Consider the following 17570-nt stretch of genomic DNA (forward strand, 5'->3'; position numbering starts at 1 on the left):
GAAAGAGAGCGAGAGCTTGAGTGAGAGACAGGATAAAATAGACTGTCTTAAATGGAGGGAAAAATTAAATAAATATAAGGCAACCATGGGTGTTGGGGAGGGCAATACATGAAAGGCGAGGAGGTGGAAAAACAAGGTAGATGGGGAGCACTGAGACAGGTTTGCATGGCTAAGTGGGACAGGTAAACAGTAATGCATGCTTAACCTTGGAACAAGAGGGCTCTGGGATACAGGGATCTAGGCATAGTTTGAAGAGAGGAAATAATACTAAGATGCTTGACTGTCTTATGAATATTGGTTTTACTTGCCTACTATTGTAAAATAGACACTTGAGTGCAATAGAAAGGAATGTTGGGAAACTTGATTATAGAAAACTTGTAAGCCTGTCTTCAGCCTATAACTGATTGGAATACCTAAAAGGGGTTCCAGAACTTGCCCAGTGAAACAGGCCACTTGCCAAGCCTTTGCAGAGTATAGGACATTAGGTGGTCCCATCCAGAACCTTCTGAGGTGGGACATTCCCACTAGAAAGGACAAGCAGACCAGCCTGGAACAGCTAGAGTGACAGAAGATGCATCTTTAAAGAAAGATCATCAGGAAAAACCCAAAACAAAATGGCACTATGGCTACTGTAAGAATAAGCAAGCTGTTTGCTGGGAAGCCATCAAGGCAAACAATCAAGTTCCTTCAGGACAAACCGCCCTCTAAGACTAAAACTAAGGGAACACATGAGCATGCATGCATGCTTGCCGGAGAGCATATTGGTCTACTGGTGAGTGGAAGAAGGGGAAAGGCAGCAGTTAAGAAATGGGCTGAGTTCAACCACAGTCCACTGACTCCTGCTGACCTGAAGATAAGAGAGAGAAGAGGAAGGGCTGTTGGTCCAATACATGGTGAGACCTGGGTACACTTGAGCGCATGGACAAGGATATAGCCACAGAGGGCTAGAGCTAAAAGTGAAGCATCCAGCTGATATGAAGCGAGGGAAGAGGCACAAGAACACCCAAATTTGCAGACAGTACCCATTTGACCTAGCCTCGATGGCTTGATAATCAGAACTGAACTAGAGGAAAATCAAAAAAAGAAGAATTTTTTAAATAAAGGAAACAAGGGTAAATTGCTACAATTTGATGAACTTGACCTATACTCATGCAGGTAGTAACTGTAAATACTAACAGAGAGGGAGTCTTCACATCAAGTATCAATGCTATCCCCTCTGTACACAGGGTATAGAGGGACAGGCAACTTAGATATTGGCTACCTAAAATGAGGGGGCGATAAAGGCATGAAGTGACTGACTGGCTTACAAGGTTTCAAGAGGGAGTTTAATTTAAGAGTGTGTGGGGGAAGAAAGAATCCCCACTGAACAGTTGTCATCTTGTCTAGATAGGTCTAGTTAAAAGAGACGGGAATAAGATTCTTATGATTCAACAGTAAGTAGTTGTTATGACTAATTACGATTGTCACCACTGTAAAGGTAGAAGTTTTGTAAGAAATATGGGGAAGCAGTTAATCTTTCAGTCCAGAAAAAGGGACCCTAGGACCATCAAGGGAGCAGAGCACAAGTGGAATGCAAGACCTTACCCAGAGAAGCAGCGACACCAGAGGTGGAGGCAGAGATGTGGACATGGAGAATGGCAGCAGCTGAGGACTCTAGATTCATGGGAAGAGAGGGAGATGGTGGCCATGATGCAGATTTGTAGAATGTACCCTCTGGTGGTATAAGTTATTGTATATGCCTGAGTGGGTTTTTTTTTTGTTGTTGTTTTTTAAAAGAGCTAAAGTGAATAGAAATAAATACTGTTATTGATGGTACATGGAGGGGAATGTAATCATTGTAATGAAACAAGGTGTATGATTTGATGAATGTAAAACTGTTGATCTGCCCTGTAAACTTTCACTCAATCCACAATAAAAACTTAAAGAAAAACAACAACCAAAGGGCACATTCTGAAAGCCTGCCTTCTGGCTGCCAGCACACAGCCGTTCTCTTTCCAAGAGTCTAGAGACCACAGCTGCTCCCTCTCTCCATATCCCCATCTCTGCCTCCATCTCTGGTGTCTCTGCTTCTCTGGATAAGGTCTCGCATTCCACTTGTGCTCTTCTCCCTTGATGGTCCTAGAGCCCTCTGTTTCTGGACTATAGGATTAACTACTCCCCTATTTTTGTTACAAAACTTCTACCTTTACCATTATGACAGTCACAATTAGTCATGATAACAATTACTCACTGTTGAATCATAAGAATGCATTTCTTTTAACCAGACCCATCTAGACAAGATGAAAACTATTCAGTGGGGACTTTATCTCATTGGAAGGCCATTCTTATGCAATGCTCTGGTTAAATCTTCATGCCTAAAAGTCTGATGTTGTCTAATAGAGGAGACCTCCATAGGATTGAATATTCCATGGTGGTATTTTGGGCATCCCTCCCTAACATTTTTTTTTCCTTTAAGTTTTTATTGTGAATTGAGTGATAGTTTACAAGGGAGAGTATCAGCTTTACATTTATCCTATCGTATTTCATTTCATTGCAATGATTATTACAATCCTCTCCACACATCATCATTCAACAGCATTTGCTTTCAATCCCTGATTTGTTGTGGGGTTTTTTTTGGGTGGACACTGAAGCACTCAGGAATATATAACCATTCAAACAACCAAAAGGTATACCCTGCAAGCCAGCCCCCTGGCCACCAGCACACAGCCCCTCTCCCTCCTTGAGTCTAGAGTACCCACTAGCATCTGTTTTGAGTAAATTTTTTGCATATGGTGAGAGATAATGATTTTTTTTTTTTTTTTGCATAGGATGTCCAATTGTTCCAGTACTACTTATTATAAAGACCATTCTTCCTTGTGAAGTAGATTTGCCAAATGCAATATGTCATTAGATTTCCTGACTGCTCCTTTCAGGAGTATTGATGGTGGATCCAAGCAAAATAAAGTTTTAACAACTTCAATCTTATCTTCAAATAATAGTTTAGTTAAACTAGTAAAGTATGTCTGCTTTGAGTATTGTGGGCTTTTAAGATGTATATATACATGGGATAAAATGGACAAGAGTAAATCAAATGATTATATAAGGATCTTAGGGGTCAGTAAGTTAATGTTAATGGGGGAGAAACAGCTCAGTCATACTCAATAGCAGCATAACCAGTAAAATATAATCAATATCACTAACTTAACGATGTAAAAAATGTTGAACTGTTGTATGTTTTGCTGTCTATATTCTTAACAACAATGAAAATAAATAAATAAAAAAAGACCACTATTAGGGCTTTTCAAGTCAAGTCACCATATATGTGTGGGTATGTTTCTAGACTTTCTATTATGTTTCATTGATCTACTTGTCTACCTTTATGCCAACAACACACTGTTGTGATTGCTGTAATTTTATAATGAGTCTTGGTAATGTAACTTCTTCTCATCTGATTACTTTTCAAAATTGTTTAGATTCTTCTAGGTCCTTTGTCTTTTCACGTAAATCCTGTGCATTTTCTTATAAAGTTTTGAATTAGCTTGTCAATTTTTACAAAAAGACGACTGAAATTTTGTCTGGTATTCCGTTGAACCTATAATCAGTTTTTAAAGAAATCTGTATCTAAACAACATTGAGTTTCTTATGCACGAAGAAAGCATACCTTTTCATTTATTTAGGTTTCCTTTTATATCTTTCAGGAAACGTATGCATTAGGTTTGTATCCTTTCACCATATAATTTAATCCACCTGCTGAGCAAATAATCAGAAAAGCTGGACTATACGAAGAATGCAGCATCAGGATGGAAGATTCATTCATAACCTGTGATAAACAGATGACATAATCTTGCTTTCCGAAAGTGAAGAGGACTTGCAGCATTTATTCATGATCAATGACTACAGTCTTCAGTATAGATTACATCTCAACATAAAACAAAATCCTCACAACTAGACCAATAAGCAACATCATGATAAATGAAGAAAATATTAAAGTTTTCAAGGGTTTCCTTTTAGTTGGGTCCACAATCAACACATGGTAGAAGCAGTCAAGAAATCAAATGAAGTATTGCTTTGGGCAAATCTACTGCAAAAGACTTCTTCAAAGTATTAAAAAAGTAAAGATGGCACCTTGAGGACTAAGGTGCGCCTGTTCCAAACCATGATATTTTCAATCACCTCACAGACATGTGAAATCTGGACAACAAATAAGGAAGACCACAGAAGAACTGCTGCCTTTGAATTACGGTGCTGGCAAAGAATAGTCAATATACCATGGACTGCCAGAAGAACAAACAAAGCTATCTTGGTAAAAGTACAGCCAGAATGCTCCTTAGGAAGAAGGATGGTGAAACTTTGTGTCATATATTTTGAACATGTTATCAGGAGGGACCTGTCCTTGGAAAAGGACATCATGCTTGGTCAATAAACAAGAAGACCCTGAATGCGCTGGATTGACACAGTGGCTCCAACAGTGAGTTTCAGCATAAGTGATTGTGAGAATGGTGCAGGACTGCGCAACGTTTTATTCTGTTGGACACAGGATCGCTGGGAGTTCGGACTGACTCGATGGTTTTGTCATTTTCTAAGGGCAAGTGTTGTCAATCATTTTCCTACTAACCTCTAAGTATTTCGTATTTTTATGTTATTGCAAATGACACTGTATTTTTAAATATTCAATGGTCCATTGCCCAAAACCCACAGCCACTGAGTCAATTCCAACTCACAGGGACCCTGTAGGGCAGAGGAAAGTGGCTCTGTAGCTGTTCTGAGACTGTGAGTCTTTACAGAAGGATTACACAACCTCAGCTTTCTTCCTGGAGTGGCTACTGAATTAGCAGCCCAATGATTAGCCCACTGGGCCATTAGAGATCCTTGGTTAATTGCTAGTAGATAAAATACAATTGGTTTTTGTATATTAATCTTATTTTTTTGGGTAAACTGCAGTTACACCTCTTTTACTATTTGACCCCTTTTACTTTTTCTTGCCTTATTGCACTAGCTAGAACTTCTAGTAAGTTGCTGACTGCAAGTGATAAGAACAGGTATTATTGCCTATTTTCTAATCTTGGGGATACACTTTTTTCAGCACTAAGTCTGACGTTATCTATAGGTGCTTTGTTGATGCCCTTTAACCAGTTTCTCGTGGTGAAGGATGATGGCATCACCTTTTGAGATCTTTTCTAGTATCAGCATTTCATGTTATAAATCGAAGTTTTGTTCTAGCTGTATCCTGCAACTTTTAACACATTTTCATTCTTGTTCAATTAAAAATATTTTCTAATTTTCCTTTTGGTTTCTTGTCTGACCCATGGATTATTTTCAAATGAGCAGTAGGCAAGCATAACAATTCTGAGGATGGCGTGGGACCAGAAAGAGTGTTGTTCTATTGTGCTATGAATCAGAGCCGACTTGACAGCACCTAATAACACTATTTCCAGATTATCTGGGGATTTTCCAGAGATCTTTCTTTTATAAAGTTCTAATTTATTTACATTATAGTCAAAGAACACACTCTGTATGGTTTGAATCCTTTTTTAGTTATTGAGATTTGTTTTATGGCCCAAATACGGTATATCTTGGTAAACGCTCCACATGTACTCGAAAAGCTTGATTTTGGTTGGAGTGTTCTGTCAACTGGATCAAGTGGGTTGTTAGTATTGTTCAAGTCTTCTATTGTTGTTGCTGTTGTTAAGTGCCATCAAGCTGGTTTTGACCCATAGCTTCCCTGTATAGGGTTTCCGAGGAGCAGCTGGTGAGCTTGAACTGCCGACCTTGCAGTTCAAACGGCTTTGCAGTCTGGTACATTAACCCACAACACCACACCAAGACTCCCAAGTCTTCTATAGCCTTACTGATTTTCTGTTACTTGTTCTTTCAAATATTACAATTTTTTATTATTCTGAATTTGTCTATTTCTCCTTATTTAATTCTGCCAGTTTTCATTTCTTGTAGTTTAAAATTTTGCTCTTAAATGTATAAATATTTAAGGATTTCATGTCTTCTTGATGAACTGACCCTTTCATCATTATGAAATGATCCCATTAACCCTTGGTAATACTCTGCTTTGAAACAGAATTTGTCTGTTATTAAAATAGACATTCTAGCTCTGTTTTGATCAGTGTTAGCAGCATGTATCTTTTTCCACCACTTCACTTTTTGTTTTTGCAATGAATGCAAAGTTTGATCCCTTTGGATCTTGTTTTTAAGGCATCATGCTTGCTAAAGTGGAGGGTCAGCAAAGAAACAATGAGGAAGACCCCCTACGAGATGGACTGGCACAATAGCAGTAGTGGGCTCCAGTGCAGGGACTGTAAGGGTGGCCCAGGGTCGGTCAGTGCTTCCTTCTGGTGAATCACACGGAGGTGGAACCATCTGGACGGCACCTGACAACAAGGCAAGACCAATGCAGCAGTTCATCTAGGAGCTCTGGTAGTGTAGTGGTTACGAGTCCAGCTGCTAACCTCAAGGTCAGCAGTTTGAAACTACCAGCTGTTCCATGGGAGAAAGATGAGGCTTTCTGCTCCCATAAAGATTTACAGCCTTGGAAACCCTTGTAGGGTCGCTATGAGTTGGAACCGACTCCACGGCGCACAGCCACCATCAATTTTGCCCTACTAGTTAGGCCTGGTGGTGCGGTGGCTAAGCACTCAGCTGAACGCCTTAAGATCAGTGGTGGAACAGGTGAAAGAGGTGCCTTTCAGAGGGACTGCAGTGACTTGAGCGACTCCAAGAAGACCTTCCCCGATTCCTGATCCACACAATAAAATTGTTGTTTTGAGCTGCTAAGTTATGGAGTAAACTCAGAGCTAGTCACAGCTCTTGGACAGAATGCAAGGATCAAAATGGGTGTGTTTACTACTGACTCTTCAGCACACAGATGCCTGGTATACCCCAGCCATTCAGTAAATACTTGTTAAACGAAATAAACCCAGGAACTTTGTGGTTTGCTTGTAAGTTCCTTAGCATCATCCAACTCTCCATCCACTGGCTGGCTGTTTGTGTCCCTGTAGTAGGAGGAGCTCTTACTTAAATCCACATCCAGCTTTGTTGTTAAAATCCTGCCACGGGAGGTATATGGTGTGGAAGGCAACAGCTTCCAGGATGGCCCAGTGTCCCCTCTTACCTCCTGGTATTCACAGTCTCGTGTAGTCCCCTCCCACATTATACCAGGGCCAGTCTGTATGACCAATGCAATATGAGAGAAGTGCTAGTAAGGCGTTTCCAACATTAGCTTACAGAGATACTGCACCCACCTTGTTTCTTGGAACACTTTCTCAGGGGAAAATCAGTACCCATGTTGTAAGAAGTCCTATGAAGAGGCCCAGGTAGCAAGAAACTAAGGTCTTTTGCCAAGAGGATTATGATGAGCCATCTTAGATCCAGAATCTCTAGACCCAGGGAAACTTTCCAGAGATTGCTGTCCTACCAAGCTCTTGAGCCCCTGACTGCAAGCTCTTGAGCCCCTGAGCTGGAACCACCCAACGAAGGCACTTCCTGATTCCTGACCCTCAGAAATCACATGAGATAATAAATATTGGTTGTGTTCAGCTACTACATTTTGAGGAAACTTTTCTGCAGTAATAAATAACACATGTGGTAACAGCTGCATTTTATGAATGAAAGTGAAGTTCATGGTCATAGAATGAACAGTGAGCAAACAGGCCTTGCTCATGGTATCTCCTCAACAAATGTCTGTTGAGTTAGACCGATCTATTGTTTTCTGGTATCCAGGTTAACTTAAAAATGAGGCATAACAGTAATAAGTTAAAACCAACTGTGGCCCTATAGGATATGCACTGGACTGCTAACTGCAAGGTCAGCAGTTCAAACCCACCAGCCACTCCTTGGAGACCCTATCTAGGGTGACTAAGAGTAGGGATATATCAACAGCATTATAAATATATGGACCGATAAATAATTTGATAAGCAGGTAAAAAATGTAAGCCATCAATGATTTCATTCTAGTTGAATCAATAATCACTGTCCATGGAAGCAGCAGGCCAATCAAACCCTCTATGAGATGGACAATGGGCTCAAACCTACCAAAGATCAGGAAAGCGGCACAGGACTGGACAACATTCTAGTCTGTTCAACGTTAAGGCTGCCAAGAGTCGAAGATGACTCAGTGACAACAAAACCTAGAATAACAATCTCGTTGTCAAGTGCTGTCAAGTCAATTGCAACCCATAGTGACCCTGTATAGGGTTTCCAAGGAGCGACTGGTGAGCTTACACCACCGACCTTGCGATTCAAACAACTTGGCAGTCTGGCGCATTAACCCACAGTGCCACACAATATGCATGCCTAATTAGGGATCCATTTGGAGCCTCAGTGGCCCAGGGAAAGGGAAGTCCTGTGTATTTGGACATTTATCCTCTTAGTTGCTCAGTATCCAAACATTTCTGTTTTGGAGGAATTCTAAGATAGGTAAGAAATTAGCCTGTATCAGTTAGGGTCCAATCAGGAGAGGAAACCCGCAAAGTAATCTGAACATTCTAATTTGTATTTTCAGACTCCTGGTGAGGTGTTGGAGGACAAGTACTGGACTGTTAACCACAAGGTCAAATGGCTCAAACCCATGAGCTGCTTTTTGGAAACCCTACACAGAGTTGCTATAAGTTGGAACAGACTTGTCAGCACTTAACAACAACAATAACAACAATTTGTCTCTTAAGCGTTGGGCTGGTAACTGCGAGGTCAGCAGTTAAAATTCACCAGCAGCCCCACGGGAGAAACACAAGGCTGTCTACTCTCATAAGATTACAGCCTTGGAAATCCTATCTAGGGTAGCTATGCGTCGGAATCGACTCCACGGTGATTGTGGTGATGTTCCATGGAGTCAATTCCAACTCAGAGCGACCCTACTACATAGGGTTTCCAAAGCTGTCAATCTTTATGGAAGCAGAAAGCCCCATCTTTCTCCCATGGAACCTCTGGTTGTTTCTAACTGCTGACTGTGAGGTTAACAGCCCGACTCGTAACCACTATGCTACCAGAGCTCCTAACTGACTCCATAGTAATAGTTTATTTATTTATTTATTTAATAATTCTTTACATTTAAGATTATAAAGAACTATTAACTACAACAGAGACTTGGAATAAATAGGAACTGGGTAGTAAGAGTTATAAAGTAGCTATAAGGAGCAGCCACTACTTCTAGGGCTGAGATAGAGCCCCCAAGGAGGGTCTCCATCCCAAGGATGAAATTCAAACCTTGCTAGTCTAGTCTTACAGAACATCTGAGCAATTGCTGCGGTGTCACATTGGCAGAACTTATTAGAAAGTTGCCCTCTAAGGTACCCAGGAAGCTGTTCAGGAAGGAGGAGCTCCCCATACTGGCTCTAATACAAAACAGCCTCAAGAGAGGAGCAGGGGGGCGGTTACTGTAGAAACCTGGTGCTGGTTGTGTAATGTCTCTCCAGCGCCCCCTACTAACAAAGGTTAACATGCCTCCTGGCCAAGGAAAACTATTTTAATAGACCAGATCCATTTTTGGAGAGCAGGCAATGAAGGTTGAACTTGGAGCAAAGAGGCATTAAATCAGTCCTTAACCTGGCTTAAGGAACCACAAAAATTCTAGAACTCAAATACAATTTGCTCAAGGCAGCAGGTGCCAGTCAGTCTCATTAGTCTGAGACCTGTTGAAGGGCAGAAAAACTAACAGGTCAATTGACTCTATTAGACAGGGGTCTCAAGCTGGACGGTCAAGCACGGCACAAAAATATATGAACAATCAAATGCCAACCCCCACCCTACACTCAATGTTGGTTTTTTTTTTTTTTAATTCGATCATGGCAAAAGCAAAGAACATACAAAATTTATAATACAGGGTATTTAAAAGTTAAAATTTTAAAATACACTTAGAAAAATAGAAATCTTTAACTACTGAACATTCTTTTATGTTATTCCTTTGACTTGGAACCAGAAACCTGACACCTCTTCTTCTGTACCAAGAAGTCTATGTCAGGTCGCATATTCCGAGTTGCAATGTGTAGGACTGAATTCAATCTTGTATCTTTTAACTGAGAGCGATTTTTAGTTTTACTCAATTTCATAACAGAAAACAGCTGTTCACAGACATAGGTACTTCCAAACATGGATAGAAGCTTCACACAGTGGTTTCTATATTTAGGGTAACTCTTGCCAAGGTATTTGTAGAATTCTGGTATTCCAATGTTGTCGTATTTTGTTTTTAGTATCGTATTACATTGCAATTCAATAACTTCCATTTGTAGTTCTTCATGAACACTATCAATGTTAATTGAGAAAGGTGAGCTAAATAATGTGAGTTCGTTTTCATAATGCTTAAAATCAAAGAACCTCTTTTGGAATTCAGTCTTCAACTCTACAATTTTGGGGACATAGATCAAGCCATCACTTTCATTTCTGGAAACGGATTTCAGAGTAGGAAAGTGAGTCAGATTATTTACTGTCAAATGAGTTTCCCAAAGACTCAGTTCTGCTAGGAAAGAACAAACCGAATCATACATTTGTGTAACTACCTGTGAACGTCTTTGCAGAGAAATATTCAAAGTGTTTAGATGGTTTGTGATATCAACCAAAAAGGCCAGGTCTCGGATCCAATCTTCATTGGTGAGCTGGGGAAGGGATTTTCCCTTGGATGACATGAACAAATCTATCTCTTTCATGAGTTCGAAAAATCTCTTCAGTACCTTGCCACGACTAAGCCACCTTACCTTTGTATGGTAAAGGAGATTACCATATTGTGCATCTAATTCATCCAGCAAAGCACTGAACTGTCTGTGGTTCGAGCCATGAGAACGGATGCAGTTCACGGTGTTAACCACTACATCCATGACATGGTCTACTTTTAACCTTTTCATACAAAACAACTCCTGGTGAATAATGCAGTGAATGCATTTAAGCTCTGTATCCTTGTGAAGCATTCTGACTTTGGATTTAAGTTTTGCAACAAGCCCAGTGTTATCACAGACCATCCTAGGCGCACCGTCTGTAGTCACACTTACTAATTTTGACCAGTCAACATTAAACTTTTCAAGACTTTTCTCAACAGTCAAAAATAAGTCATTTTCAGATGCTGGATCTGTCATTGGTACCATGTCCAAAAGCTCTTCTGTGACATCAAAATTCTCATCGACACCACGGATAAATATAATTAATTGGCTCGTACTGTTTATGTATGTACTCTCATCAACTGCGATGGAAAATGCCACAAATGATTTCACTTTGTCTCGTAACCTGTCCTGTAAATTCTCAGCCATATCTTTTACTCGCTGAGCAACAGTGTTTCCAGTTAGACTAACGCTTGCAAATGCTTGTTTCTGTTCAGGACACATGACTTCAGCTGCGCTCAATAGACACTCTTTTATAAACTCCCCATCTGTAAAAGGTTTTGATGCCCGGGCAATTTTTTCACTTATAACATAGCTGCATTTTATAGCGGCATCGCTTATTTTATTTGCATTGGATGATAAGTGCTTTAAAACTTTTAGTCCTTTTTTCAGTTCGCTAAGTTTTTCATCACGCATTTTTTCTGTATACCAGACAAAATTCTTACTATGGTTTGCTTCATAATGGCGTCTTAAGTTGTATTCTTTTGACACTGATAATGTCTGGTTACATATTAAGCACATAGGGCTATTCTTTACTTCCACAAAGAAATAAGCTCGCTCCCACTTTTCTTGAAACATGCGTCGTTCTCGATTCAGCTTTCGTTTTCCCACTTTGAGAGAGACATAGGAACAAAAAGAGAGTTCACCTTCCTTTACTATAAGAAAAACAACAGCACAGGCCTCATGCGAAATGGTAACTGACATTGGTTCTGAGAAGCAATAGGGAAGAGTGGGTACTGTAGCAAACTGCAGAGTTCGTTTTCATAATGCTTAAATCAAAAGGGAAAGTCATTACTCTGCTTGGACAGGTGGTTGATATATAGGAAGAAGCATAGGCCCAATGTTACTAGATCTTCCTATATTTTTCAAGGAAAGCCAGAAAACTGAATCATAACATGGGATCATGCTGACTTTCAGATATTGTGAACGAAAGCAAAGACTTTATGAAAGACAAACAGAAAAAGTCTAAGGCCACAAACAGACTCTGGGTACCTGCTGGGGGCCTCTGTAGCTCCACTCACCTCCTAGCATGCGGCCAACAACTTCCAGGGTCATCAGAGCTTCTACTCCACACTGACCCAGGGTGGCTTCATCCTGCAGGGGGGAACCTGCAAGTAACACGACCTTATCTTCAGGAGAGACACCCTCCAGCGAGGCAACATGGGCCTAGGAAGGGAGAGGAGAATCAAAACTGTTCTCTGAAGAAGCCATAGGATGGCCAGCAAAAGGACGGATGGGGTAGGGATGCTCGGAGATGCACTATGTTTCCTTTTACCTTGATCTGGGCAACAGTTTCCAAGCCAGTCACTTCAAGAGTGTGCAGCTCCCGAGCGCGGACAAACAGCTGCATGTCGGAGACTTGGGGACAGAAAAGAATGAAGTTAGCATTTGGGAAAGGAAAGGGGCCGAAAGGCGCTTGTGAACCGGACAGCATCCTAGAGGGATCATGGGGCAGAGATGGCCAAAGCCCGCAGGAGGAAGTCACGCAGGGCAGGCCTATAGCGAAGCGCAGCGTCAGTCTTCGTTCCATAGTTCCCCTCAGCTGGGTCACCTTCTATCCCTCGAGTTTCAAGTTTCAGCTCTACCCGGATCTTACCTGGGACACTGCCTCCCGCCGCCAGGGCGGTGGAAACAGAACCGCCAAGCTCTGAAGCTAGGGTGCGAACACAGCGGCCACTAGGGGCGCATTGCGTCACTGCCCCGCGCCACCTCCCGCCCTCCGCCGAGGCCACGCCCTATCCACCAGCGCCGAGCCCCCTCTCGTTGTGCGCAGGCGTGGGCGCTGTCCGCGGGCGCCTGGGATCAGGTACCCAAGATGGCTGCGTCCGTGTTCTGACTTGTCTGGAGGACGCGGGAGCGGGCTCTTCAAAGGACTGTGGGGGACGGTAGAAGAAAGCTACTTAGCCTAGCGCTCAGAACGGAGGCCCAATTTATCCGGAGTAGGAACTTTCAATCAATGAGTCCCTCCAGAACCTCGGTTCTGCCCATCCTTTGAGCTCAGTGGCTGGAGGAGAAAACTTGATTATGTCTTTGTGCATGAGTATTTTATAAAAATCAACACAACACTGGTCCCTTTGAGTTGGAGGTTATAAAGACATCCCAACTGCTCAACTTTTCTGACATGTTATGCCCCTCCATAGCCCTTCAGATCAATCACCACTCCTCCCTTCCCACATGTTCCAGGGTTCTGCAACATGCTGCTAAGTCTCACTAAACTCACAAGTGTCAAGAGAAACGGGTCACGAAATTGTGGAGGCTGGCAGGTCCCAAATCCGTAGTTCACAGATAAATCGGGAGGATTCTTCTCATCTACATAGTCTGGGGAACAGGTCAGCTGACAGGCTGTTCTTGCAAGAGGCTGTGACAGGTCAGGTAATGGGCCGAAAGTCCCACGAACTGGAGGTCAGACATCATGAGCTAGACGCAAGATCCAGGACAAGAGAGTAAGTTTGTCTAACGCAGTCTTATATTGTCAGACCATGCCCCCAAGGGAACCTAAGGGTGGTGACTGGCGTTACATCTTCTACTAAGTGGGGACATTCTTAATACTTAGTTCCGCTGTAATTTTTATTCATTGTTATTGTTGTTAAGTGCTGTAGAGTCGCTTCCGACTCACAGCGACCTTGAATATAGGGTTTCTGAGGAGAGGCTGGTGGGTTTGAACTGCTAACCTTGTTTGAAGTTCAGTGCTAATCGGACAACCAGAGACGCAGCAGGATGGAGTCAGTTCTGACTCACAGAGACCCTGCATAGAGTTTCTGAAGCTGTAAATGTTTATTTATGGGAGCAGAAAGTCTTATCTTTCTCCTGTGGAATAGCTGGTACTTTCGAATTTCTGACCTTGAGGTTAGCAGCTCAACTCATAACCACTATTCTGACAGAGTTCCTTAGGAGTCCCCTTGTTGTTGTTGGTAAGTGCCATCAAGTTGGTTCTGACCCATAGCGACTGGGTATAGAGTTTCCGAGGAATGACTGATGAGCTTGAACCACCAACCTTGCAGTTCCAACTGACTTTACAGTCCATCGCATTAACCCACAGCGCCACACCGGGACTCCTAAGAGTCCCCTTTGTTGTTGTTGTAGTTGTTATGTGCCGTGGAGTCGGAACCGACTCATAGCGACCCTGTACAGGGTTTCCGAGGGTGTAAATCTTTACGGGAGTAGAAAGCCTCATCTTTCTCCGGCGGAGCAGCTGGTAGTTTCGAACTGCTGACCTTGCGGTTCACAGCCCAAGTCGTAACCACTACGCTACAAGAGTCCCCTTAGCACAACCTTAATCTTTACTCCTTAGCAACTCATTTCAAAATGGGTCCATAATGACAAGCTTGTTGTTTAGTGCCATTGAGTTGCTTCTGACTCAGCAACTCTGTGTAGGGTTTCTGAGAAGCAGCTGGTGAGTTTGAACCACCAACCTTATGGTTCCAATCGACCTTGCAGTCGAGTGCTTAGCCAACAGACCACACCAGAACTAGGCTTGTTGTTAAGTGCCATTGAGTTGGTTACAACCCATAGCGACCTCATATAGGGTTTTCAAGGAGCGGTTGGTGAGCTTGAACCTTCTACCATGGGGTTCAAACCGATTTTACAGTCAAGCATATTAACACACGGCATCACACCAGAACTCTGGACTAGGCTAAGATTTATAACATATTACAAAACAGGGAAATTTGGCTAGAAGGACCATGATAATTAGCTGTCCGTCACTTCGCTTCTGCTGGGAGTTCCTTATTACCATAGCATGGTGGAGTTGACTCTAAGGTCGAGGACTAGTGTATGGAGCCTCTATTGCCCCAGCAGCATCCCGAAGCCCCCAAGGCACACACAGTGTCAACCCAAGTGGGTGGACCTCCTCCCTGTCTGAGCCAGGACATGGGGGTAGCCTGAAGGTTACAAGGGGCCTTCAGGGGCATTGTGGGAGCAACAGTAGCCACCAGTTGACCCTTGGCTTTTGTGGGAGATTCCTGCCCCCATGCCTTATGGTTGTACAACTTATTGACAGCAATTAGAAACTCAAGTTGTAGTTTGTGCTATGGGCACATGACCTGTGCTGAGATCCCTCTGGACCAGCATCTGCCCCAGGCCTGCAGTAGATGTCAGGAGTGGAACCCTCTGTCTTGAGGCAGGGAAAATTCAAGTGATTGCCCCCCTCCCCTCCACACACGCACACTTTCCCATCCCTACCTATGGCTTCTGATTCAGGTTTAGGAGTAAGGCAGATCTGGGCTTGAATTCAGCCCTACCAAGGAGTCCTGGTGTGGTGCTGTGGGATAAGCACTGAACTGCTAACCATAGGGGTTGGTGGTTCAAACCCACCAGCTACTCCTTGGAAATCCTATACAGGGTCACTGTGAGTCTGAACTGACTCAGTGGCTCTTCACAACAACAACAATGTGACTGAGCTGGTCATTTAACCTCTCCCAACCTCAGTTTTAGCAAAATTAAGACAATACATTTGACTCAGATGACTATGAAGGGGGAAAGATGGAGCTGCACATAAAGTACTTAAAATTCTGTCCCTTTATTTAGCTGAGCCTCCCCCGCTAAAGAAGGGAGAGGTCAGCATCAGAGGGCTGCCTAGAGATCCCCAGGGGCTATGGTCCTGGGTTCTTTTTTCCTCTCTCAATTTTATTTTATTGTTGAAAATACAGCAAAACATATACCAATTTAACAGTCCTGGTATGCTGTTGTGGGTTAATGAGCCATTTGAACTGCAAAGCCATTTGAACTGCAAGGTCAGCGGTTCAAGCTCACCAGCTGCTCCTTGGAAGCCCTATACAGGGTCGCTGTGGCTTGGAATCGACTTGGCAGCACTGAACAACAACAACAACAACAACAACACGTACAAGTCAGTGACATCGATGCCAGTCTTTGAATTGTGCAACCATCCTCATCCTCCTTTTCTGAGCTTTCCTCCCTCGTTAACATAAGCTCACTGCCCCTTAAGGTTCTTATCTAATCTTTACAGTTGCTGCTGTCTATTTAATTCCATATGTTGTTGTGAAGTGTCACTGAGCGGGTTTCGACTCACAGCGACCTTATGCACAACAGAAGGAAACACTGCCCAGTCCCTCACTATCCTCATAATCACTGTTCAGCTGGAGCCCATTACTGCTGCTGCCACTTTACCAATCCATCTCGATGGGGGTCTTCCTCTTTTTCACTGACCCTCCACTTTACCAAGTATCATGTCCTTCTCCAGGGCCTGGTCCCTCCTGATAATATGTCTGAAGTATGAGAGACAAAGTCTGGCCATGCTGACTTCTAAGGGGAAGTCTGGCCGTACTTCTTCCAACACGGATCTGTTTGTTCTTCTAGCAGTTCATGGTACTTTCAATATTCTTCTCTAACACCAGAACTCAAATGCATCAATTTTTCAATGATTTGCCTTATTCATTGGCCAACTTTCACATGCATATGAAGCTACAGGAAAATACCATGGCTTGAGTCAGGTGCACATTAGCCCTCAAACTATAACATCTTTGCTTTAGAATACCTTAAAGGGGTCTTGGGTAGCAGATTTACTTAATGCAATATGTCGCTTGATTTTTTTGACTGCTGCTTGCCTGAGTGTTAATAGTGGATCCAAGCAAAATAAAGTCTTTGAAACCTTCAATCTTTTCTGTATTTAATCATGTATTATTTATTAGTCCAGTGGTGAGGATTTTTGTTTTCTTTACATTGAGGTGCAACACATACTGAAGGCTGTGGTCTTTGGTCATCATCAGTAAGTATTTTAAGTCCTCTTTGGACATGTTATCAGGAGGGACCAGTCTCTGTAGAAGGGCATCATGCTTGGTAAAGTGGAGGGTCAGTGAAGGAGAGGAAGACCCCCAACTAGGTGAATTGACACAGTGGCAGCAGCCATGGGCTCAAGCGTAGCAATGATAGTGAGGTTTGCGCAGAATCGGACAGTGATTCGTTCTGCTGTGCATCAGGTTGCTATGAGTTGGTACCGACTCGATGGCACCTAATAACAACAACAAACATCTTTTTAGTATTCTCTGCTTTCAGCCAAGATCCAGCTGATTTCAACAATGACATCCCTACTTCCACATCCTTGTATGAATCCAGCTTGAACCTCTGACAGTTCCCTGTCAATGTGCTGTTGCAAATGTTTTTGAATTACCTTTAACAAAATTTTACTTGCATGTGATATTAATGGTATTGTCCAATGATTTCTGCATTGCATTGGGTCGCATCTCTTTGGAATGGTCATAAATATGGATCTCTCCCAATCAGTTGATCAGGTCACTGTCTTCCAAATTTCTTGGCATAGATGAGTGAGTGCCTCCAGTGCTGCATCAGTTTATTGAAAGATTTCAATTTGTATTCCATCAATTCCTGGAGCCTTGTTCTTTGCAAATGCCTTCTGTGCACTTTGTTCTTCTTCCTTCAGTATCTTTGTCTCTTGATCATGGTTTGAAATGGTTTGAACATCAACCATTTCTTTTTGGTATGTTGTTGTTGTCAGGTGCCATCGAGTCGGAACCGACTCATAGC

The 17570-nt window shown here is 42.6% G+C and overlaps 1 protein-coding gene across 1 annotated transcript in view; it reads right to left on the reverse strand.

The window, feature by feature from the left end:
• LOC102822812 (general transcription factor II-I repeat domain-containing protein 2-like) overlaps window positions 1-12420 on the reverse strand; it is a 50289-nt gene extending 37869 nt beyond the window's left edge. The window contains exons 1-4 of the mRNA XM_006861078.1: window positions 12346-12420; window positions 12092-12236; window positions 11445-11680; window positions 9927-11318 (exon numbers count right to left, since the gene is read on the reverse strand). Coding sequence (XP_006861140.1) covers window positions 9927-11318; window positions 11445-11680; window positions 12092-12236; window positions 12346-12420 — 1848 coding nt within the window. The remainder of the gene's footprint in view (window positions 1-9926; window positions 11319-11444; window positions 11681-12091; window positions 12237-12345) is intronic.
• Between the last annotated feature and the right edge of the window lie 5150 nt (window positions 12421-17570).

The sequence above is a fragment of the Chrysochloris asiatica genome, unplaced genomic scaffold, assembly GCF_000296735.1.
Source record: "Chrysochloris asiatica unplaced genomic scaffold, ChrAsi1.0 scaffold00040, whole genome shotgun sequence".
In the NCBI taxonomy this organism is placed as follows: Eukaryota; Metazoa; Chordata; class Mammalia; order Afrosoricida; family Chrysochloridae; genus Chrysochloris; species Chrysochloris asiatica.